Source organism: Odocoileus virginianus, chromosome 17 (assembly GCF_023699985.2).
Source record: "Odocoileus virginianus isolate 20LAN1187 ecotype Illinois chromosome 17, Ovbor_1.2, whole genome shotgun sequence".
NCBI lineage: Eukaryota > Metazoa > Chordata > Mammalia > Artiodactyla > Cervidae > Odocoileus > Odocoileus virginianus.
The window spans coordinates 34,240,318-34,262,158 of NC_069690.1; the positions used below are offsets into that span (position 1 = coordinate 34,240,318).

The following is a 21,841-nucleotide window of genomic DNA, read 5'->3' on the forward strand; positions in this document are numbered from 1 at the left end:
AACTCAGCTCCATGCATGAAGCTATTAGAGTTAGGAATGGTAGGGAAATGCTCTTGGAGTGTCCCTGGAGGTCCCAGATGTTCCCCATCTCTACCCCTTGGTACACTTATCTCTCACTTCTTCCAGTACAACTCAGGCTGTGTGTCTCCCTCTCCTCTCCTCTCTGGCTACCCATACTACTGGCTACCCAGGCTACTAGACTCTTCTTTGGTCTGCAAAGGAGACTGTATCTGTTCTTACTTTGCTGTCCAAGGGCAGCTTCGAGGAGAGGGGCCTGTTCTAATCTCCTGGTTCTTTCCAGCCATGAGTGGGAACATGCAACAGCAATTATCTCCAGCCAGCTGGAGCTGCCAGTCCCAGGCTGACTACTACTAGAGAGGCACTGTGGGAACAGTTATTATTCATTATTTACAGATGAAGATACTGAGGCATGAGAGCTTAACTTACCCAAAGTCACAGAGCCAGTATTCGAGCCCAGATAGTTTGACTCAAGAGCCCATGCTCTGCCTGTCATGACTCTGGCCTTTCGTCATGGCCACTCACCCTATATACCACGGAAATTGGAGGGCCTAAGGCCTAAAATATCTGGTGCCTCTTTTATTAATAAAAGTCTTACGCAATTCAGTTCTAACAGCAATGACCATAACAAAATAATTCTTAGACCTTTAGTCAGCACTTCCATGGCATCTCTGAAGACCTGTTAAATACCTGGCCCACCAGTGGGAGCACATCACAGTTGCCATGGGCACTATGTCATGCCGTAAAGATATTTAGTCGATAGCCCCTACTGTCTCCCTCCAATCAGCAGCCCTTCTCCATCATATTTAGCTAAAATTTTGGTAAACTCATCTTCCCCTGAGTGCCACAACTGCTGGGGCTTGGTGTGTATGTACTCTTTTGTGTACCTGTTTTGTGTACCTGTTCTGGGACTACTTTGGCGGGGCTGGGGGTCTTCATTGTAGTAAACAGGCTTTCTCTAGTTTGGGTACATGGGGTCTTCTCTCTAGTTGTAGTGGATGGGCTTCTCTTGTTTCAGAGCACAGGCTCTAGAGCACATGGGCTTCAATCATTGTGGCTCACCGGTTTAGTTGCCCAGCATCATGTGTGATCTTAATTCCCCGACCGGGCTTAACCCGTGTCCCCTGTATTGGAGGGTGGATTCTTAACTGCTGGACCACCAGGGAAGTCCCAGGAACCCTGGGATGTTGAGAAAGGCCATCAGGAACTTTATTTGCAAGAAGGCTTACAGAAGCCTTCTGTGAGAGAAGATGAGGGGGTTTTTTGAGGCTGAGATCAGAGTCCAGAGACAGTGGGGGTAATTCCCAAAGCCCTTGTGGCAGTAGGACCCATGAGACTAAAACAAGGAGCTCCCTGAAAAAGCAGGAACCCCTGGAGTCCTTGGCAGGGCGGGGGCTTAGAGTTAGGACCCCCACCCCTACACAAGATTTCTGACAGAGAAAACAAGAATTGCAGTTTAATCCTTTGTAACAGTCCTATCCAACAGGATTTTCTCTGATGACTGTCCAATATGGTAGTCACCAAACACGTCACATGTGACACTTGGACGATAGATGGGAGGCTGAGGAACTGAATTTTTAAATTTTATCATTATTTCCTATGAGGTCATTTACATGAATTCAATACTAACTATTGAAAGTTTTATAACTTTCTGTACAGCCTTGGCACTCCTGGATGAGTAGAAGTGGTGGTTATGGATATTCAGGAGGGGGTTGGCCATTAGTGGCCCTCAGCCTTTAGCCAAATGTTTAAAATATATATGTCACCCTGGAAAGAATATGGGCACTAAGGTCAGACAGACCCAGGATCCAGAGAGATCCTGGCTCTTGGGCAAGTTTCCTTTAACCATTAAAGGATTAAGGATTAAACTGGACAACAACTGTAAAGTGCCTGATCAGAGTTGTTCGCACTTGGGAAATCCCTGGTGGTCCAGTGGTTAGCAGTGCTTTCACTGCTGGGGTCCCAGGTTCAATCCATGGTAGGGAACTGAGATCCCACAAGTCCTGTGATGAAGCAAAAAATAATACAAAAAAAAGGACTTCCCTGGTGGTGCAGTGTTTAAGAATCTTCCTGCTAATGCAGAGGACATGGGTTTGATTCCTGGTCCAGGAAGATCCCACATGCAGGGCAACTGTGGTCATGCACCACAACTTCTGAACCCACATTCTAGGGCCCGCTGAACCACAACTTAGGAGCCCGTGTGCCGCAACTACTGAAGCCTGTAAATCTAGGGCCCGTACTCCACAGAGTAGACCCTGCAATGCGAAGCTCACCCACCATGAGGAAGAGTAGCCTGTGCTCGCCACTAGAGAAAACCTACTCGCAGCAACAAAACCTCAGTGCAACCAAAACAATAAAGAAGAAAAAAAAATTTTTTTAAGTGATCCCTGAAGAGCAGCATTAACAGAACTTGGAATCTTTAAAAAAAAAAAAAAGAGTTGTTCCTGCTCAAATGCCCACCTCTTCTCTTCTAGGACTGTGCTCCCCCACTGCTGGAGGTCCTCACTTCTACCCCAGGCCCTGTCTCTGCTTCCTGGATGTTCACACAGTAAGAAGACAGAACAGTCACCATCCTGTGCCAGAACTGGGTGTGTGCCTCACGCCAAGACAGAAAACAAATGATTGGGATGGGCATATCATCATCCTGTCAGGTCTCTGGCGGCATCCTGAAGACTTGAAAAGGACAGGAAACACCCAAGTACCTCATCTCACCCCAACAGATGTGCTGAGAAGAGGCCCTACCAGTGGGAGGGTCCAGCCCTCGAAGTGTTGGGGATGAAACCCGTTCTCTCCTTGTCTGGGAGGCCAGGGTGTGGCTGGAGACCTGGATGCCAGAGCTCCACATCCTAGGGTAAGTTGGGGTGGAACATGGAGACTCCAACGCAACCCTAGAATAGGAGCTAGAGAGGAGGGAAGGAGAGGGTGGTGGGCTGCCCACCTGCCACCCCTACCCTCTCCCTTGGGCATTGCCAGCTGGAGGGTTAAGCTTCCTTCCTCCTAACATGCAACTTGAGTGAGGAGTGTCACTTGACCTCAGGGCACATTCCAGAATGAGGTCACGGCCAAGAATAGGACCGGGGAACCCTGCCCTCCATCCTGCCTGTATTAATCACCCACTCCCAGAGCCAGAGGGAGACTTCAGACTCCTTGGGGAGGGGGAGGGGACAGTATCAGGAAGCAGAGCTGGGAAAAAGGAGGGAAGACCCCAGAGGAGCCCCCTCACACCCTTGCAGCTGCCCGGTGCCCCACATGGCCCTTGCTCCAGGGCCATTTGTTCATCCAGTGAATCCTTCTGGAACTCTGTCAGCTGGGCCCACAGGCCTCCCCCAGAGCCCTAGGCAGTGACCCTGGCCAAGGAACAGTGCAAGTGTCAAGGGGGACAGAAACTGGGAGAAGATTGTTTGTGCAGCCTGGGGACGATGGAGGCCCCGGAGGAGCTGAGGCCTGAAGGGTGAGTAGGCTCAGGAATCTAGGCCATGACTGCTCTTGCGTGTGATAGAAATACCATGTGACGCGTAGGATCATAAGCATGGGCTGGTGTGCATGAGGCTGATGAGAGGCAGGCTCTTTGGAGACATTTGAGTTCCTGATGGGATTCCACGCTGCCCAGCCCAGAGCTGTGTGTGTGTGCGCGTGTGTGACATGCTGGGAGAAACAACGTAGCATGAGCATAAAGAGCCTAGAAATCAGACTGCCTTGGTTCAAATCTTGGCTCTGTCCCTTAATGGCTGGGTGATCTTGGGCAAGTTTCTTATCCCCTCTCACCTCAGTTTTCCCACCTACAAAACAGCATTCTGTCTCCCACGTTTGTGATGGAGATGACAAGACCTACTGCCTGTACTGTAGCAACCACCCACTCAGTGTTGATGTTAACAGCAGGACGATTGGACACAGGGCATCCTCCCCAGCCTGGGGAAACTGCTCTGTGGCTGTGGATTTATTCTCCCCCTTTCTTCATCAGGTTCTGCCCCTGGTCCCTGCTCTCTGGCCCCACTATCCAGAGGATGACATCAGACTATGGAGCGGCTGGGCAGACAATGGAACAGAGTGTCCTAGAAGGCCAGAGGTGCTGGGGGAGGCAGAGGGTGGAAAAAGCCAAGCTGCCATGCCCCAGAGGCCTCAGGGCTGGTCTAGAGACAGCCAGCACCAGAACAAGCCTCTGAAGAGGCAAATGGAGAGACCAGAGGGTTGCAGGGAGTGGGGGGTGTGGGGCAGACAACAGATGCAAGGAGGGGAGGAACCAATATCCAGTGTAGACAGGAAAGCAGATGAATCTGACCTCAGACCTGAAGGAGGGCTCAATCCCCCTATGTTCTGGGGCCAAATCTCCCAGTGGGGCAGCCTCTCTAGGTCACCTGGCAACCAGGCCCTGGGATTTCAGTTCATCTTGTACTGAGCACCTTTCAGAAGTCAGTTCCTGTGTAAGGCCTGGGTGACAGAGCAAGAGACAGACCGGTTTCAAGGACAGAAAACAAATGCCATGTGATAGGTCCACAAGGATAATTGATTCTCTATCACCCTTTCTCCAAGTAGCTATGTTTTACAAATCCCAAATCAGCCTATGTGGAGTAGTCAGTTCTGAGCAGCAGAATACAATATTTGAAACTATGTGGTCTCTGAGCCTTCAAAACCCGAGATCTGGATGGAAGAGCGAGGGGCGGGCTGTAGGTCCTGGGGGCCTGCTCTCAGCCAGGGAGCTGCCAAGGACATGGAGGGGGCCCAGGGGCAGCCATCTGTGCCAAGTTGTTTTCTAGGCTTTTTATTTCAGTGCAGATAATAGGGTAGAGCTCCCCAAGTCTCCATGAAGTGCTCTGTCCTCCAGATGAGGAAACTGAGGCTCAAAGAGATGGCAGCTATGTGTCAAAGCCCAGATTCAGCCTTAGGTGGATCTGACTCCACAGGCTGGGCCTTCCCACCCTGTCAATGTGGGGCTGGAGTGTGACAGGGACCCCAAGTCTGTGGCTATGTGTCAGCAGTGAGCCTGTGAGAGGAAGCCTGAGATTGGACCCCTGAATCTCACACTTCCACATCTATGCAAGTGGAGGGAAGTGGGGAGGTGACAGATGCTGGCACGTAGGCACTTGCCCCCTCAGGTTCTAAGGTGATGTGCTATTATTAGGGCACCTCAACCTAGAAGCAGGTACAATAGTATGTCCCCAATCTGAGGGAGGGTGAGGAGCCAAGTCCTCAGTCCCAGATTTCAAGACCTGAATGGTTGGGTCCTGAGCCTGTGCTCACACCTTCTTGGTTAAGTTCTGTGCTTAGCATTTTCTTGGTGGCGACTTGAGAAGCTCCCATTCCTCTGGCCTCTCTTCTCTCAGGGAGCAGCTTGTCTTCTTGATCCCAACCCCTCCTTATTGCAGGGAATTATCTCTAAAGAGGAATTGGCCCGACTGGGCTGAACTGAGCCTGAATTCTTCCTTTGGGCTGTGGCCCGGAAAGACCAGAGAAATGCAGAGGGATCAGGTGTCCCTCGTGCTTAGCTGGCTTCCAGCCTAGGGGACAGACAAGCTGGGGTCATGCCCTGGCTGGAGGCTCCTGAACACATCTCTGGGAAGGGGAGCAGCCAGGAGCCCCTGAGACCAAAGGTGCTGCTGCTGCATCCTGGAAACCTGATCACACACTCCGAGCACCCAGGGCTTTGGGACCAGGTCTTACCCAGAGACCCCCCCCCCCCCAGGGAGTCACAGCCAGACAGAACGGTCCCCCTGCCCACTCCTGTCTCCCCCTATTGTGAGGGGGCAGGGGACTGAACTGAGATACAAAGCAGAACGCCTGGGCTTCCACCGAATGCCTCCCCGCCCAAGTCCCTGGGTGAGTCACCTGGCCTCAGCTCTCCTGTGCCTAATGCCCAGAACTGCAGTGAGCACCACAGTAAGGAGTCTTGGAGCTGCAAAATGGGTGGAGTGTTAGCAGTGTCTCTCCATCACTCAAATGGGATCCAGTTGGCCAGATTCCCCCTGTGCTCCCCCCAGGTAGGTCACCAAAGCAAATGACACTGCCCAGCACTCCCCGCTCCCACCTACACATCAGCCCAAGAGAACCACACGGGAAGGGCTGTCGATACTATGAGCTTTTAATTGACATCTTCCCCCTACATTTGAGGAAGAAATGAGAATGCCCCACAGTGACCTTCTTCAGCTTTGGAGGGACATGGGCATAATGAAGGATGAGGATTGAAGAGGGGTAGATAAAGAGCTGACAGTGGCTTTCTCAAATCCTAAATCTAATAGTGGGGTAGCGGACTTGTCCTGGAAGTTCAGAAACAGAAATCAACAAGCTGCCACATCCTCAAACTGGCCCTCCCAGTCCACACCTAGAGCCTCCTTCTAGGTCCCTGCAGCTCCGAAGATCACCACCAGATGGCAGCATCGAGCAGCATTCCTTTCCCTTCCCAAGCCTACCTCCCGGTCTTCCCTCTTTTCTTCTTTCACCAACCCACCTCCCTGCCTTGCTAGTCTCCTTTATTTCTCTTCCCATCAAAACAGATCCTGGGGCTTCTGTTGACTTTATGTCTGAGGGAGCCAGTGGCAACTGAGAGCACACTATCTGATAAAGGGATCTTTTGCCAGCTGGGAGCACCAGCCATTAATCTGCTTCTGGGAGAGCCCTGGGATCTGGACATTTGTGTTCAATCACTGTAAGCTGGACAGTAACTAACATCTCTCTGTGGTCCTATCACCTGGCACCCAGTCAATGTTCAGAAAATGTCCACTGACTTGGACTGAATAAAACTGAATCAACAAATCAAACATCAGTAAAGCAATCAATAAAGCCAGGGAGAAGAAGCACGACAAACATATTCTGCTTGCACTGGTGGCCTCAGAGACTGCTAGGCCAACGTGATCAAAGCACAGGCTGGCCACCACCCAAAGGACTTGCTTGGCAGCCTCCCTTAAGGCAAGTTGTGCACTGGGCTGGATCATGCCTCCTGCTTCCCGCTTCCCACAACCCTTGCCATGAAGTAGTCTCTGTTCATAGTGCTCTGGGGGGCTGTGGGAAGTTTATCCAATTAGTTCTGGGGCCCTCCTTTCTATCCCCACCTACCTTTTTAGCAAACCAATTCATTCATTTATTCCTGTGACCATCATTCAGCCAGTTGCCATCTCTAGAATCCTACCTGGGAGTCTGGCTAGGGGCAGGGAGTCTGGGAGAGCCAGGGGAGGGAGTGGTCAGTCAAAAGAAGATAACAAAGTCAGAGGAGACTGGTCATCAGGAATAACCTGCAAATGTCGGTTGACTTCGTTTGTCCCCCTCACATAAAAAGACATGCCCCCCCCATTATCAAACCCAAAGAATAGAAGCTGATTTAAGATCCTCTGGTGGCCTTTTACTGATGCATTGACTGATTTTCCCCTGTTGGCCTAAGACTGTCTAATCTGACCTTGCCCAGTTTGCTGACTGAGGGGTGCCAGGAATGGGTAAGTAGAAGAGGATCAGAAAGAGGGCTGGGGAGGGGCAGAGGGCTTCACTGCAAGCCTGGGAAGTCCTTGAGGACGTCGCAGGTTTTCTTGTGCATGACCTCACGCAGCTTCCGAGCCCGCCGGGTGCTCGAGGCTCCCACAAAGCTGTCGGGCCGCAGCATGGCCATGCCGCCGTCCACCTCGCCCATGATGATGAGTGGCATCTCGCCCACTGTCACATTGGGGCAAGGGCAGGTCCAGTCCATGTGGAGCAGAGTGACCTCCAGTGGCTCCCGGCCCAGGAACTTGAGGCCCATCTTCTCATCCTTTAGGACCTCGTCCACAGTCACCAGGGCACGGCCTGAATCGGGCTCCTCGGTCAGCTCGGAGATTCGGCCCAAGATAACAAAGTCACTCCGACAGAAGCTGGTGACGAGCTTCTGCCTTGGCTTGCAGGCCCGGCAGCGCTGGTTCCCCCGAGGGAAGGGGCAGGACTCCTCGCAGTCCTCACGGCTCTCAAAGTTGTTGCCGTTGCCCTCGCAGCCGCCGTAGACAAAGGACTGGCACTGGCCCGTCTGGCTGTTGTAGGCCCAGCGGGGCTCATAGGCCTTGCAGGGCCCCTGCAAGGCAGGCAGGCTGCACACGGCCAGCGACCCACTCATGCAGGCCAGCATGCAGGCCTCATAGGTCTCAAAGTGGTTGCGGTTGCGGTGGCAATGGCCGAAGGTGAAGGTCAAGCAGTTGTTGGCTTGGGCGTCAAAGTACCAGCGGGTCTGCTCCTCACCACAATCATCACTGTCAGGGGGCTTCAGGCACTCAGCTGTGGGGAAGGCCGTGCCATTGGGGCTACTCTCTGCGGTGGCTGAAGCCTGACCCCCACTGACCACCGACAGTGGGAAGTCAGCACGCAGGACACCAGCAGCATTGCGGGCCGTGCAGGTGTAGATGCCAGCATCCTGGGGCTGGGCATTGTAGATGACCAGCTGGGCAATGTTGGTGACCACCACATTGCCGCGTACATGGTTGGGTCTCATAACCACATTCTCCCGGTCCTCCAGCTGCTTCTCCCAGGTGATCTCGGGCCGGGGCCGGCCCACCACATCACAAAGAAAGCTCACTGTCTCACCCACAGTGACTGACTGGTGCGCAGGGTGGTTGAGCAGAGCTGGGGCCGTGGCGTCCAGCCCAGGGGTCTCTGGGGGAGCCGTGGTGGGATGCACAGTGGTCTCCGGTGGCGAAGGGCTGGTGTTGGGCCAGGTGAAGTGATAGCGGCAGGTGACGACAGCCAGTGTGATGCCCTTGGAGCAGGCTTCAGCGTCCATGTAGCAGCGGTTATAGTAGGTGAGGCCATCGGAGGCGCAGGTAAAACTGGGCTCCTTCTCGCAGCGATCTCTGCATTTGCACACTGGCTGGCCATCCCAGATGTCACATTCAGAGCCCTGCTGCAGACACATGAAATGGTCGCATGTGGCCTCCTTGGGCATGCCCACAGGGCCCTTCTTCCCCTTCACATCCATGTAGCGGGCTGCCACGCAGCTCTTGGTCCCACACACGTTGGGGCAGCACTTCTCATAAGTCTCACACTCCTGGGGAGAGCCAGATGGAGAGGTCTGAGCAAGGAGGAGAAGGGAGAGGGCACAGGCCTCCCCCACCTTCCCCCATGGCTTACAGGGAAGGGAACTAATATGTGCTCACCTATCATGAGAAAATCATTTTGATATAATAACTAACGTATTCATAGTACCCACTATTTGCCAGGCCCTCTTCTAAAAATGTTTACAACTGTCAACTTATCTCATGCTCATTACAATGGGTATAGCCATCATTCTCACTTCACAGGCAATGAAAACTGAGGCCCCGTGAGATAAGGGAACTTGCCCAAGGTCACACAGTGAGCAGTGTGGGAAGAGGCAGATCACATACTGCACGAGGGAAAGTCTTCCTGCTACCATGAGATGAAATGAGAATGTGAAGACTAAGCAAGGTGACACTCAAGCCCTCAGAGCTGGGAACTGGTGGGAAAGGACTTCAAGCTCCAGGTGATGGGATTCAGAAATGAGAGTTTTTTTGTCTGCAACTTAGCATTCCCACAGTGAGGTGTCCCCTGGAACAGTTGAGCCTGCCTTTGTGTCTTTTCCATCGGGAATGCCCTGGCCAAATGCTAAGAAGGAAAAGTCAGACACTGCTGGGACAGCTGTTCAAAGCTGTGCCTGTACATAAGGAATGCACATGTACACATCAGGCAGCTCTCATGCTGACCCCTGTTCATCCAAAGCCTAGAGGAAGGGCAGGCAAGGCAGGCCCAGGACATCAGGTCTCACCACTGTGGGCCGTGCTAGTTCCAACATGTGAGACTTTGCATGGGGAAATCAATAGCAAAAAAAAAAAGTCCCCATGTGTGGCAAAGGTCAGCCAGGCCGTCATCGAGGACTTGCCAGGCTGTAATTCCTTCTGATTCTCTGTGGAGCCATGAAAGGCATTAGTCTAATTCCTCAAAATTAGCAACATGCTCTGGGGCTGACACAAACAAGGATTTCACGTGGTGTTTTCTCCAGGATGTGGGCAATGCCCCTAATCCTGAGCCCTGGTCATGGCTCTGTGAGCTGCTCCCCACCAGGGCTGGCCTCATGCGGCCGCATCAGCTGAGGGCTGCGTGGAGCCTGCCTGCTAGACTTGTTTACTGTTTTCCCCTCTCGGCTCAGAATGGGGACTTTGTTTTGCAGCCCTTGCTTGGCATAGGCTTCTAGGCCACACCAGGGAGGCTCTAGGGCAGAGATGGACAGATCTCAGAGCCGGGTTCTGAGGGAGAGGGACCTAGTGGGGGTGAGGGCAGGCGGGGGCTGAGCAGCAGGAAAACCTGCTCCTTGCCCAAGCATCCCAGTTCCTTAAAGACTCTGGCCTGGGAATCTCCTTCAGGACTTGGAGGCCTGAAAGACTGGGTCCTTGAGGAAAAGGGGAAGGTAATTCTGGGCACAGAAAACCTGGAGGGAATTTTCAGAACGGTTTTTACTTAAGGGCTCAGAATGTATCCATAGGCTAAGTCCCCAGCCTCACAGAGAAGCTTCTCCCCAAAACATAAAATCAGCCAGAGTCTCACTGTCTCCAAGCCCCACCTGATTTATCAGGCCAGGCTGTGCCCCTGAAACAGCCTTGCCTACAAATGTAGCCAACCAACCGCCTGATCTCAGCCAGATAGGAACACTTTTCCACCCCAGCCCGTCTTTATCTTCCTTTCCCTCGGCTCCCCCATTGCTCATGAACAGTAAGAGGCTGGGATTGTCTCCTGGGCTCTCTGAGGGACAGGCCACTCTCTCCAGGACCAGTCTGGGCTCTCACAGTCTATGTACATTTGGCAGAGGGAGCACCCTTGGTGATGCCCAGACTGGTCCTGAGCCCAGGAGCTGCCAGACTGTCAGGAATTACTTCTGCCTAGGCAGGTGCCAGGTACTAGCAGGCTCTTCACCCTGAGAGAAGTAACAGGAACAACCCTTGAATGCAGGAGCAGGGAGAGAATTGTCCTAGCACCAGGTTGATCCAGGCCTGCCCTGAGCACTGGGAAGCTTAAGGGATCTCCCAGGTTGAAACCTAGCCCACTTCCCTCTCACAGACACCCAGAGAGTCTATTCAGATCCACTCCTGCCCACCCTCCCCATCAGCCTGCACTGATGTCAGGGTCAGGGTCCTAACCCCCAGAGGTGGCCCAGAGGCTGGATGAAGCATCAGCTTTGTGGTCAGATGGATGCGGATCTGACCTCCCTTGCCTTGGAGCCTTGTGCAGTTCAGTGCAGTGCCCTGAGTTTCTCTCTCACCTGTTGACAGGCTGCGGGTGGGTTGTGCCAGTCTCTCTGATGTGCCTGGCATAGTGCTGGCTCAGAGCAGCCCTCAGCAGACCTGAGACCAGGAATCCAAGGATTTCCAGCCCCTGAGAAATTCCAACATCATGCTCATCTCTTCTTCCAGGCCTCGAAGTTAAGACATCACACCCTGTTCATGTCCATGTGGCCCGGGGCCAGGTTCTTTCACGTTTTGAGTTGTTCTCACCACCCAGCTCCCACTCTGCCTCACCACCAAGACTGCTTGGCCTGGCTCAGGCCTCCGGATTCACACTCACCTGGTCCGTCTCACACTCCCGCTTGCAGGTGCTCTGGGCATCCACCCAGAGGTTGGGATTCATGTCGTTGGGACAGATGCCGGCGTGAGAGTATCGGAGGGGCGGCAGGGCCAGGCCTCGAGGGGGTACCCCAAGCAGCAGCAACAGCAGGGCTGCCCGCTGCCCCCAGCGGGGCCAGGAACGGCAGCCCCACAGGGCCCACATGCTGAGGTCTGCGGCGGCCCGAGACCTCCCCTGAGAGGACGCCAGGGCTGGGGGCCCCCTGGGCCTTCTGCTCCTCAGGGCTGCAGACACCTGCCCTGCCCACCCCAGTGGGCCTCCTTGGGCTGCTGCGGCTGCTGAGGCTGCCTCCACCGAGTCTGTGGAGTCCGCCGGGCTGTGGAGCCTCAGATAAAGGGAGCTCCTTCTCCGGAGTGTGCCTGGAGAGGAGCCGCACCGGGGCCAGAGCCTGGATTTATGTCCTGGGCGCGCCACCCGAGTGGGAGCGAGCTAACCTGACGCCTGTCACAGGCAGGCTGCCGGCTCCTCTGTCCTGTGGCTGATCACAGACTTGTTGCAGGAAAAAAAAAAAAGCTGGAAGCAGTTTAGGCGGCGTATCTGGCACGGTGGGACACCTGCTTGTTTTTGACTCCAGGAGGCCTTTAACCCCTTCAGGGGCCAGAAATGGCATGTGCTTTGGGGGGAGCTGGCTCCAGGACACGCAAGCTCACTGTACTACATGAAGAGGCTTGCTTCCCTTCCCCCCACCTCTCAGCCGGGCCCCCTCCTCCCGTTGGCCACCTCCGAAGAACACACACTCACTTGTTACAAGGAGGGACCTGCAGCCGCAGGGTTAGCATCGCCGGCCCGATAGTACATCTGAGAGCAAATGACGTGGAAAAACAACAAGTTCACGGCCATTCCAGGGCGGGCCTGAGCAGCCTGTTCTGTGTAAGCCGACTCCCACCCCAGCACCAGGTCCCAGGGTGGAGGGACGTGCGGACAGCCCCCTATCTCTCTATCCTGGGTAGTTTGCGTCTCAAGTTCCAACTTCGGTGAATTTTCCCCAAATCATTCCAGAGACACATACCAGCTATGCTCCAGCTCCCCCAGCTCCGGGACGTATCACATTCCTGCTCCTCGACTGACACACTCCCCGCTCCAAGAGAACCTACGTGGTCACAGTGTCTCAGGACAGTGCTGGGCAGCCGAGCTGCCTCGCTAACGACCATGAAGCTTTTACCCAGGAAGAGCCAGTTGGCTGTCATCTCCCCACTTTATGAAGGAGAAGGTCACCCCTGGTAAACAGCAGTAGGATATTTCCTGGGGTCGTAACGTGGGCCAGACTGTGTGCATTTTCTCATTTAATCCTCACAACAAACTCTACCTTCATTTTAGATTTGAGGAAAAGATAGGGTAAGCAACTTGCCCTGTGTCACACAGCTATGTGACCCCACCATTAATGCATGGACCCTAGTTTGCAGGGCCTTTGAAATCACCCCTCCCCACCAAGCTGTCAAACTGCTGTCAAGGGGCAACCCGACTCTAGTCTCTACAAGCTGGACAAGAAGTTTGTGAAACATCAAGGACTGTATTGGAGAAGGAGCCAGGAAAAGAGCCAGAAGCTGCCAGGGGGCGGGGAAGAGAGAGGTTACCTTTTCAAGGCCAACTGCAAAGGATTTGGGGAGCAGTAACCAAGCTGCTGTGTCCCAGGGGCAGTAGAAAGGGGTGCGGCCCCAATCTTTTCACAGATGGGGAAACTGAGACCACTCTTCCCTCAGGCCAGACCCCAACATCTAGTTGCTCTGTAGAAGGGCGTGCCCCTCCCTCCACCCTGAAGATTTTGCTTCTTCCTCTCGGGCAGGGTATTGTCTCCTCCCCTGAGCCAAGTCCTTCCTGTCTGTGGGTCATTCTGCAAGATCTGTCTTTTCTGCTTATGTCAAAGAGCTAATGAAGGGTGTCAGATCCTAATCCCCTAAATTATTGGAATAAACTTCCCTCCGAGGCTGGTCCCAGTAATGAAGCCAGACAGCAGGCGACGCCGGCTGCTTTGAATTCCCTGTAATTTCATAAACCCGTGTTCCAGCTGCTCCGAGTTGGGCCTCAGCACAGCCCTTGATGAACATGGTTTGTGCTGCCTCCTTTGATATCACAAAGGGAAATGGACAGTGACACATTTCTGAGCAGGAGTTAGAAAAACTGTCACAGCCCCATTACATGAGACAGGTATCTAGGAAAAGGAGGCTGATTTCTTGGGAGTCACTTGAAACCATTAGGAGGGAGGTGAGTGCGTAGGGACATAGGCCAGAGGTGGGGGAGGAGAGGGGGAGTCCCCCGCCCAGCCCGGTCCTATTGAGAGCTGTGGGCTTCCCCCTGCCCAGGCCCCACTCCCGGCCATTCTGCTCTGAGAACTCTCAAAACAGCACTGGGGAAGAAGGGGCCCTAGTACACTCAGCTCTCCCTCTTAGCCCTTCCAAGTCTCCCACCAAAACACAGCTCAGAATAATAAATAACATCTGATCAGGGCTTGGCGCCCACACAGCACTTTCACCTACATCGTCATGCTGACCCTCACGCCAGTCCCGGAGGGAACCCAGGTGTGGCTGTGAGCTCAGTTTTATGAGAGAAGAAACCAAGCCGCAGAGGGGTGAGGTGGGCCTGGCTGGGGTCTCCAGGCTCTGGCCTTCCCCTCTCTGACCCCGGTCCTCTGCTCTTCACACAGCCCGGTGCGTGCTTCCAGACCCTCCAGAAAGGCCCCTGCTGGCCGCCTCACCAGCTCAGCTTGTTTATAAGCTGTTCAGGGAGTGCTTTGAAGTCCTCTCCTCCTGGGCCTTCTCTCCCACAGTCCCTGGATCTGGCTCCCTCTGACTCTGTTCCCTTCATGCCCTTCTCTGGAGGGTGGCGTGGAACCCATGCTCACCAACTCCCCGGGACAGCTGAGGGCTCAGCTGTCTGTTCCCACCTACTCAGGCCTCTGGGGAGTGGAGATGCGGTGGGTCAGCCTGAGCAGGGGCCTGAACTTGTGGGTGTCCTCTGCCTTTCACCCTCCCTAAGGAATCAGGCATAGATCTGTCTGGAAGGGCCTGTATCCTGACCTTGTCTCAGAAGAGCCCCACCACTGTGGGAAGGCAGAGGGCCCATGGACCCTTCATACCTTCTAGGACGGGTTCAAAGCCTACTCTAGGTGTAGCCAGTAGGAAGTCAGCCAGGACAGAGAATTCTGGATGACCCTTGACCTCAAGATCACCCTTAGCAGAACAATTCCCAAACCACTAGAATATTGACAACACACTGACATTGCTTCCTAAATGGGCCAGGTCTCCTCCCTCCAATGACTTCAGCTATAAACACGGTGGGGACACCTGGAGATCCACAGGGACACCAAGCAGCATCTCAGATGCCATGTCCCTCATGCACAGACCAAACCTCTTACCTCTTGAAGCATCTCTTCCCGCTCCCTTCTTGATGTTTTCTAAAGCAACTACTATGGGCTAATTTGTGGGTACACAGGGATAGATGGCAGTCCTCGTCCACAGGGAGGGCACAGTCTTGGCCAGAAAACAAACATGCAAAAGCATAAGAGCAGTTTTCAATCTTGGGCATCCTTACAAGTGCCGAGGCATGGCAGGAGGGAGAAGCCTGGGGTGCCTGTTGGACCCGTGACATGGGCTGGGTCTTGAAGCCTGAGCAGGACCCTATTTCTTATACTTCTTCTTGGATGCCTCCTCAGCTAAAGCCCTCCTTCCTGGGGCATAGGCCTTCAGTAACAGAGGTGAGAGGGAAGTACAAGGATTTAGGAAAGGGGATAGGGGTGGGAGCTGTAGGTCTGGCTTCTGCTTGAGGTGGCCCCAGCAAAGTCAAAGCAGCAGCCCATCCTGGTCCGTCCTGCTTGGGCTCCCAGACCTGAGGCAGTCACACTTTCTCCCAGAAGGATGAGAGAGGCCAACCCCCTGGGGGCCTCCCTGCCCTTATCCTGGTTATTTAAACATATCTGAGGAAGAGGACAGATTTGAGGCGCAGGAATTAGGGTGCTGGGGAGAAGGAAGTCCTCAGCAATGGTACTCAAATGGATTCTCAGAAGGCCAGGCAGCCTTGGTTAAAGGAGGTGATTAGTCAGAGCCAAGCCAAGGAGTTCAATAAAGCCGGCGGCTCATTACGCAGCTGGGGACCCCCTGCCTGAGCAGCCCAGGGCCTGGGTTACATTACAGGGCTGTGTGAACTCTCCCCTCAGAGTGAGACTGTACTGGCCTTGAAATAATTATGGGGCCTCAGCAGATGGTGGAGGCAGACAGGGGAGACCTTCAGCTGTGAGACACGTGACCTGTCAGCATCTGTGCAGAGCAGGACATGGGAGGGTCCACCCTGGGCCTCAGGGGAGGCAGCACTGCATCAAGATCTGAGAATGACGAAGTCGGTTGTTGGCGCGGCCTGGCCAGTGCTCTGGGCCAGCCAGGCCTCTTTACAGCCTGCCCAGTCCAGGGGGGCCTACTAGTGGGACCAAGTCCCTGGAAGCTTGAGGGCCAGGGTCTGAATAGATTTGCGGGTCATACCGCAAGAGCAGGAGACACTTCTGGCAACTGTGAGTCCTTGAATGCCTTCCTGGAGCAAGTGGGCATCAAGGAGCTTGGGGATTTCAGACACCTCTCCGGGAGGCTCCATGGTGCTGAGGCTGAGCACCATGCAAGGAGTCAGAGGACCCCCTGAACAACCCCCCTCAGGCCCCTTCCCTCTCCCTCCTCTGTGATCCTTCGTCCTGACTCCTCCAGCTCTGCCTTGACAGAACAGGCTTCAAATATCCTCAGGCAGCTCTCAGCCAAGACAAACACCAGAGGGAAGGAGCCAGAAGGCTGCGGGGCTCCCCCTCTCCACTCTGCCGGGGGAGAGCGAGGGCCTGGGGCTCCAGCCGGGAGACTAAAACGGGGCATGGCCCCCATTCCATTCAGGCCTCGCCTACCCAACAAACTTCCCTGACTACTCCACCCTCCTCACTCCCAAGCTCTCTGCTTCATGTTTCCTCCTTTTGGATGAGAGAGAAGTAAGGACGGCTCAGATTCGGTTCTCTCTGCCCACCCTCACGCTGCTGAGCCAAGGGGGGCACATATCCTTTAGGACCAGACACAACCCTAGTTCCCTTTCCAACAGCACAGAATATACAGTGACTGAGAAACAGGCCCCTTTCCTGAACGATCATTATTTCAAGACCTATGGCTTAAAGAAGGCTTCTCCACTTTGGTTTAGCCTGTACTAGCATGGACTTCTGCCTCAGTTTGCTTCTCCATCTCATGGTTCTCCCTTCTCTCTCAAACCCTGGAAGCTGCCGTGTGGCTCTTTCAATCTTTAAAGTTCCACACAGGATTTCCCTTTAACCTATGTGAATGCTGTCCTCCCCACGGAAGACTTTCCTTCCCTGGCCCATTCCGTCTGCTCCTGGCCAACTGCTTCCCAACCCGTCTTAGAAGCTGCGCCTTTCAGGAGGCCTTTCTGACCTCAGAAGCTGAGGGAGGCCAAAATCACCCTGGGGGGTTCCAGGTAAAGTTTTTAAAACAAAAAAGCAAAACAAACAAAAACAAAAACTGGTATACAAAACCTGTTGCAATTAAACATTCAGCCGTGTCAGGATGTATGTCTGTGCCTGTGTAAATGGTAAATAGGTTTAAATGATAACGTCAAAAATCCACAATAGATGGAGGGGAGGAATAAATGAGGAATATGAGATTAACAGATACATATTACCACACAGAAGGTAGATACACAAAGATTTACTATATAGCATAGGGAACTACATTCAGTATCTTTTAATAACCTATAATAGAAAAGAATTTTGAAAAAGAATATAGCAGGAGATGGCAAGATTGAATATCAACATCTTAGGAATTGGTGAACTAAAATGGACAGGAATGAGTAAATTTAATTCAGATGACCATTATATCTACTACTGTGGGCAAGAATCCCTTAGTAGAAATGGAGTAGCCTTCATAATCAGCAAGAGTCTGAAATGCAGTACTTGAGTGCAACCTCAAAAACGACAGAATGATCTCGGTTCATTTCCAAGGCAAACCGTTCAACCTTACAGTAATCCAAGCCTATGCCCCAACCACCAGTGCTGAAGAAGCTGATCAGTTCTATGAAGAACTATCACCAAAAATGGTGTCCTTTTCATCCTAGGGGATTGGAATGCAAAAGTAGGAAGTCAAGAGATATTTGGAATAAAAGACAAATTTGGCCTTAGAGTACAAAATGAAGCACTGCAAAAGCTACAGAGCTTTGTCAAGAGAACATGCTGATCATGTTGTTCAGTCGCCAAGACATGTCTGACTCTGCTACCCCATGGACTGACGCACACCAGGCCTCTCTGTCACTCATCATCTCCCAGAGTTTGCCCAAGTTCATGTCCATTGAATCAGTGATGATATCCAACCATCTCATCCTCTGCTACCCTCTTCTCCTTTTGCTGGTCGTAGTAAACACCCTTTTCCAGCAACTCTACACATGGACACCACTAGATGATCAACAGTGAAATCAGATTTTTTGTAGCTGAAGATGGAGAAGCTCTATACAGTCAGCAAAAACAAGACTTGGAGCTGACTGTGGCTTAGATCATGAACTCCTTATTACAAAATTTAGGCTTAACTTGAAGAAAATAAAGAAAACTAATAGGCCATTTAGATGTGACCTAAATCAAATCTCTTGATTATACAGTGGAGGTAACAAATAGACTCAAGGTATTAGGTCTGGTAGTGCCTGAAGAACTATGGATGGAAGCTTGTAACATTATACAGGAGGCAGTGACCAAAACCATCCCACAGAAAAAGAAATGAAAAAAGGCAAAGTGGTTGTCTGAGGAGGCTTTTCAAATAGCTGAGGAAGAGACGCAAAAGGCAGGAGAGAAAGGGAGAGATATACCCAACTGAATGCAGAGTTCCAAAGAATAGCAAGGAGAGATAAGAAGGCCTTCTTAAATGAACAATGCAAATAAATAGAGGAAAACAGTAGAATGGGAAAGACTAAAGATCTCTTCAAGAAAATTGAAGATATCAAGGGAATATTTCATGCAAGGATAGGCACAATAAAGGACAAAAATGGCAAGGACCTAACAGAAACAGAGGAGATTAAGAAGAAGTGGCAGGCTTACACAAAAGAACTATATAAGAAAGGTCTTAATGACCCAGATAACCATGATGGTGTGGTCACTCACCTACAATCAGACATCCTGGAGTATGAAGTCAAATGGGCCTTAGGAAGTATTTGTGGCTCAGCTGGTAAAGAATCCACCTGCAATGAGAGAGACCTAGGTTTGATCCCTGGGTTGGGAAGATTCCCTGGAGAAGGGAGAGGGTACCCACTCCAGTATTGTGACCTAGAGAATTCCATGGACAGCCCATGGGGTTGCAAAGAGTTGGACATGACTGAGCAACTTTCACTTCACTACAAACAAAGCCAGTGGAGGCGATGGAATTCCAACTGAGCTATTTAAAATTCTAAAAGATGCTGTGAAAGTGCTATACTCAATATGTCAGCAAATTTGGAAAATTCAGCAATGGCCACAGGACTGGAAAAGGTCAGTTTTTACTCCAGTTCCAAACAACAACAATGCCAAAGAATGTTCAAACTACCATACAATTGAGCTTATTTCATGCTAGCAAAGTTATGCTTAAAATCCTTCAAGTTAGACTTCATCAATACATGAGCCAAGAATTTCCAGATGTACATGCTGGGTTTAGAAAAGGCAGAGGAATCAGAGATCAAATTGTCAACATTTGTTGGGTCATGGAGAAAGCAAGGGAATTCCATAAAAAAAAAGTCTACTTCTGCTTTATACTAAAGTGTTTGACTCTGTGGGTCACAACAAACTGGAAAATTCTTAAAGAGATCGGAGTACCAGACCACCTTACCAAACTCCTCAGAAACCTGTATGAGGGTCAGGAAGCAATAGTTAGAACCAGACATGGAACAACGGACTGGTTCCAAATAGGGAAAGAAGTACGTCAAGGCTGTAAATTGTCACCTGGTTTATTTAACTTATATGCACAGTACATTGTGTAAAATGCCGGGCTGGATGAATCATAAGCTGGAATCAAGATTGAGGGGAGAAATATCAATAACCTCAGATACGCAGATTATACCATCCTAATGGCAGAAAGTGAAGAGGAACTAAAGAGCCTCTTGATGAAGGTAAAGGAGGAAAGTGGAAAAAGCTGGCTTAAAACTCAACATTCAAAAAGCTAATATCATGGCATCTGGTCCCATCACTTCATGGCAAATAGACGGGAAAAAATGGAAATCAGTGACAGGTGACAGATTTTATCTTGTTGGCCTCCAAAATCAGTGCAGCCATGAAATTAAAAGATGCTTGCTCCTCAGAAGAAAAGCTATGATAAACCTAAGCAGTATATTAAAAAGTAGAGACATCACTTTGCCAACAAAGATCCTTGCTGACAAAGATCTTTACAGTCAAAGTTATGTTTTTTCCAGTATTCATGCATGAATGTGAGAGTTGAACCACAAAGAAGGTTGAGCACCAAAGAACTGATGCTTTAAAACTGTGCTGCTGGAGAAGACTCTTGAGAGTCCCTTGGACAGCAAGGAGATCAGACCAATCAATGCTAAAGGAAATCAACCCTGAAAGTTCATTGGGAGGACTGATGCTGAAGCTGAAGCTCCAATACTTTGGCCACCTGATGTGAAGAGCCAACTCATAGGAAAAGACTCTGATTCTGGGAAAGATGGAAGACAAAAGAAGAGGGTGGCAGAGGATGAGATGCTTACTCATCCAACTCAATGGATATGGATGACCAACTCAATGGACATGAATTTGAGCAAACTCTGGGAGACAGTGGATGGCAGAGGAACCTGGTATACTGTAGTCCATGGAGTCACAAAGAGTTGAACACAACTTAGTGACTAAACAAAATGTATGACACACACACACATACATACATATGAATTAGTTTGCTATACCCCTGAAACTAATGCAATATTGTGAATGAACTATGCTTCGATTTAAAAAAAAAGTCCATACAATGAAATGTTACTCAGCCATAAAAAAGAACAAAATAGTGCCATTTGCAGAGATGTGGATGGAACTAGAGATGGTCATACAGAGTAAGGTAAGTCAGAAAAAGAAAAACTAATAAAATGTGGCTTGTATGTGGAATCTAGAGAATGGTGAGGTTGAACTTATTTGCAAAGCCGAAATAGAGTCACAGGTATAGAGAACAAGCTTAGGGTTACCAAGTGGAGAAGGAAGGGTTGGGATGAATTGGAAGACTGGGATTGACATATATACACTATTGATACTATGTATAAGATAGCTAGCTAATGAAAAGCTACTGTATAGCACAGGAAACTATACTCAATGCTCTGTGGTGACATAAATGGGAAGGAAATCCATAAAAGAGGGGATACATGTATACCTATGACTGATTCACTTTGCTGTACAGCTAGAAACATTATAAAGCAACTATTATTTTTTAGTTACTAAGTCATGTCCAATTCTTTTGTGACCTTATGGACTGTTTGTAGCCCACCAGGCTCCTCTGTCTGTGGGATTCTCCAGGCAAGAATACTGGAGTGGGTTGCCATTTCCTTCTCCAGGGCATCTTCCTGACTCAGGGATAGAACCCACATCTCCTGCATCACAGATTGATTCTTTACCACTGAGCCATCAGGGAAGCCAAAAGTAACTATACTTCAATAAAAATTAATTTTTAAAAATCCACATTTGAGGCCCTCTGAGTACACCCTAGCCCAGTGACCCTCCTGGGATTGCCTGTGGTAGACCTGGGCATAGTTTGTGTAGTGCTGAAGTTACTTTCTCATCTATCATCCAGACTGGCCTAGAAACTCCTGGCAAGCAGAGACTGTGTCTGGTGCATGGCTCCAGCAGAGAGCACACACTGAACCGATGTGCATTGGAGGAACGAATGGATGGTCCCATGAATGAATGGATTTGTCAAGCAGACCATGTGCTTACAGGACAAGAGTGAGCATTGCTGGTGTCTGTCACCCCTGAGAGTGACAAGGTAGTCCTAGGGCTGTAAATCAGGACTCCAGAGACCAGCTCTAAGTCAGGCCAGGTAGGGTACAGCCACCCCTGGGCCCATCAGCCAAGCCGAGGCAAAAAGGTACTGGAGTCTGCAAGGAGCAGGCCTGGGCAGTGGGGTCAGAGAAAGTCTGGACATCACGTGGGCAGCCATAGGGGTAGAAAGAAGGTGCCCACTGGGACCCACCACAGCTCCCACGCTGCTCTTCACTTATGCATCCCTCTGCTTCTCTCCAGGCCTCCCTGACGTCATATTTAGCAGCGAAGAGCCCCTCTTCAACCATATTC

General features: G+C 51.2%; 1 protein-coding gene across 1 annotated transcript; it reads right to left on the minus strand.

Annotated features, from left to right (window-relative positions):
• Window positions 1-6,073: 6,073 nt before the first annotated feature.
• Window positions 6,074-14,027, minus strand: WFIKKN2 (WAP, follistatin/kazal, immunoglobulin, kunitz and netrin domain containing 2). The gene is made up of 2 exons (XM_020914237.2): window positions 11,533-14,027; window positions 6,074-9,007 (listed from the first exon to the last, which is right to left on the minus strand). The coding sequence occupies exons 1-2, from the start codon at window positions 11,734-11,736 to the stop codon at window positions 7,487-7,489; spliced, it is 1,725 nt and encodes a 574-aa protein (XP_020769896.1). The 5' UTR covers window positions 11,737-14,027; the 3' UTR covers window positions 6,074-7,486.
• Window positions 14,028-21,841: the final 7,814 nt, after the last annotated feature.

Coding starts and splice junctions, on each gene's coding strand:
- WFIKKN2 (XM_020914237.2), bottom strand. CDS start 11,736: ATGTGGGCCCTGTGGGGCTGCCGTTCCTGGCCCCGCTGGGGGCAGCGG. Junction 9,008..11,532: donor GGGAGTGTGAGACGGACCAG/GTGAGTGTGAAT, acceptor GGCTCTCCCCAG/GAGTGTGAGACTTATGAGAA.